We start from the raw sequence: 3332 nt of genomic DNA, 5'->3' as shown, positions 1-3332 counted from the left end.
TATTGGCAATCTAATAAACTCTCACAGTCTCACTCTCTCTCACCCTCTAATCTCCTATTTTGCCACTCGTTAAATATTATTAGTAAAATTTGTATCATATGAAATTATTTATATTTTAATTTTTTTTAGCGTGCAGCTCCCGCAAAGCTCATAGATTCGTGGTTACAATTTACAAAGCCATGCAACAGCCAACAGGCGCTCTAATCCTTTTGTACGAGAATTTCAGATTAAATACGCTAAAAAAGTATTTAAAAAAAATACAAAATGCGAATCACTTTATCGTTGACGTGAGGTCAACAACAGATGGACTGTGCAGTGTAAGATCGACTCGCCCTCCTAATTGACGCGAGGAAGAGGAAGAGCAAACAGTCATGGATGTTTCAGCGCACGATGTCTTTTGGTCGGCCCCATCGAAGAAGGAAGCCATGGAAGCTGTTTCTGACCTTCAGATGTGAGTTACTTTCTACACAATACAGTACCGGCAATCATTTTCCCCATGGTTAGTTGATATCTTTGATCCTCTGTAATATTTCAGGATATCGTCGCCAACGAATGGACAATCTTCATCTGGCTTAGTTCGGAGTCACCCTGGTCGTCCGTTTCCTGAATTGAGCTTACTACTTTCTCAGACACATCATACAATTGTTGATGCACTGCACCTCCTGTGGACTAATCCAACTTTTAAGGTATACTGTAGTTCTGAATTTTAAGGTTCTTATGTAGGTTTTCTTTATACGACACATTTCCTTATCAATTTTATACAACATAGGGTTCTTGTGTTTATTTTAAATGAACTATAAAAAAGCTTTCTGTAGTGGCAGAAGCTGAAGGAGTGTTAAAGAGAGCAATCAAATTAATTTAGGAGAAACAAAGCTAGTACCACAAATTCAAATATGATATTAAAATGCTAAAACATTCGCATGGGCTAGCTAGGGTTTTCTTGGTTTGGTAAAGGTTGGTCTACATCAATGGGGCAAAGAAGCAAAAACAATTCCGCTGTCAAAATATATAGGAGGAGAAATCGCAAAGACTTACAAAATATGTTAAATTCTCTTCTCACAAAACGAATGAGGAAGTGGAGAAGATCTCACTAAATTGGAGCAATGCAATTTACAGAAAATCAAAGGAAATAAGAAGAAATATTCTTTCACCTAATACACAAACAAAGCGACAACCATACTCCTTTGATTCTCCTTCCTTTGAATGTTGATCTCTTGAAAGAAGGCACACCGCCCTCAATTGATTGCTCAATGTCCCTTTTGCATGCTCGATCGCTCTTTTGTTTGCTCTCTTACTGTAAACCCTTATCTTGTCCAATTAACCTAGGAATAGGGCAAGTAAAAGTTATTTTTTAAATGTATTTATCAAAATTACATTTGTTATATTTCATAGAACATAACAATTTTTACTTATATCAAATCATCATTATTATTAAGGAATAAAGTGATAACCAACTCTGCTCAAATCACTAAAAATCTCTTCCTCACCCAAGCCTCCGAAGGCACTGACTATGATTGGAATCAGAAAACTACTAGTATTATTGGAAGTTGGGAATTGAGATCACCTTGGTAGGTTTGTTAAGATGGTTATGCTATGTGTTGATCTTTTGACCCAAAACTTACCATCTCAAACCTTTTTTATGGTGAAATGGTATCAAACATCAATATAGTAGGTTCTGTCATACCACATTTGATATTTAGCTAAGTGAATAGCACTTTGAATATCATAATAGCCATTGAGTTGTCCTGGTGCAAACCAAAATCTTCAAGTAAGCCTTTAAATCAAATAACTATTTTTGTATCTTCAAGAAGTGTATGTACTTTTCATTTGTAATAGAGAACGTATTGTGGGGTGAGACAAGGCTTACAACTGATGGCACATCAATATAGATTGAGGATATATTCAATATATGACATCCTTTCATGATCACCAGCATAATCTAAAGAAAAAATCGTACAAAACTGTAATTAGACCTCGTTATTTTGCATCAAATCTTAATCAATAATGCCTCTAAGGTAAAATCAGTTTCATTGCTTTCCAATATTCTTGACTAAGTTGATACATGTATCTACTCACAACTAGGGTGTAAGTGAGCAAAGCCGGCTCGTGAGCCAACACAAACTCGACTCAATAACAAGATTGCGAGCTGTGCTTATTGAGTCGTGAGCTCGACTATTAAACGAACTCGAGTTCAAGCTTCATAATGCTCGACTCGTGAGCTTGCTCGTATTAAGTGTTAGGAATTTTTTTGAAATTTTTTTTTACTTAATTTGAAAATCTATATGTGTTTAAATGAAAGAAAAATATGTAGGATTAATTACTAAAACTGCAGCCTAATAAAGGCTTCAACAATGCCTTATTAGTTATTACTAAAGTTGCAGTAACTGTAGCTTCTTTAAAAACATTTATAAAAAAATAAGCTCATATTCCAAGGAAAAAATTGCAACTTTCATTAATTTGGTAGTGCCTTATTCGAAGAGAGCAACAACAATAACGCATTTTTCTTTTTCTCGTGCGATAATCACGTCGACCCATTCTTCTTACGCCTCGCGTGCTTGCATCTATTGCCACGAGCCGAGCTCAAGCATGCCCGTTGAGCTCGAGTTAAGCATGACTCGAGCTCGGCTTGCCACACCTCGGGTCATGAAGGCGGTATATTCTAGCAACACGGGACACGATGAAGGGATAGAAAGATCTGTTTCATATTTACAAATAGGAACAAATATATACGAGTGATACAATTTGATATATATACACCAGAGTAAACAGAGGAAATGACTTAAACAACCAATTCATTAATAAAATACAAATAACTAGTACATCCAAATAACAATAATTCTGAGACAAGCCAGAAGAAATATAAATAAAATAGAAGCAGGAAAAAAACTAATCAACCCTCAAAATCAAAAGTATAATAAACTACTACAAAATAATAAATCTAAAAACAGTCTACTACTGGTGATTCTACTCCTAAGGTAACAATCCATTAAACACGCCTATAGGATCTACTGTGAAAAGAGATAACAGGTGAGTTTGAAAAATCAAACTTAGCAAGTAACTCTAATTTATCAAAGCATAAACGATAAAAGAATGGGGCATGCAATATGAACAACCAGAGGGTGGAAGTAACAACATATAGTTATCAAAATAAAATAGTATTAAAACATGTCATGTTTCTTACAACATAAATCTAATATGTTAATGCGTTTAATGCATACACCACACTACTATAAATGCAAATTATTTTAATACTTACAAGTGCAACCATACCAGGAATCATGATACCTCAAACTGACGTATCAGTCATTTATTATTTCCAATTCATGTCCACT

The 3332-nt window shown here is 34.8% G+C and overlaps 1 protein-coding gene across 1 annotated transcript in view; it reads left to right on the top strand.

The window, feature by feature from the left end:
- Nucleotides 1-263: 263 nt before the first annotated feature.
- Nucleotides 264-3332, top strand: part of LOC110105132 — a 14208-nt gene continuing 11139 nt past the window's right edge. The window contains exons 1-2 of the mRNA XM_020834508.2: nucleotides 264-451; nucleotides 536-686. Of these exons, the coding sequence (XP_020690167.1) occupies nucleotides 372-451; nucleotides 536-686 (231 nt within the window). The 5' untranslated portion in view covers nucleotides 264-371. The remainder of the gene's footprint in view (nucleotides 452-535; nucleotides 687-3332) is intronic.

This window comes from Dendrobium catenatum, unplaced genomic scaffold, assembly GCF_001605985.2.
Source record: "Dendrobium catenatum unplaced genomic scaffold, ASM160598v2 fragScaff_scaffold_292, whole genome shotgun sequence".
NCBI lineage: Eukaryota > Viridiplantae > Streptophyta > Magnoliopsida > Asparagales > Orchidaceae > Dendrobium > Dendrobium catenatum.
The sequence above is the reverse complement of the archived record's forward strand: the minus strand, read 5'-3'. Positions and strand labels throughout refer to the sequence as shown.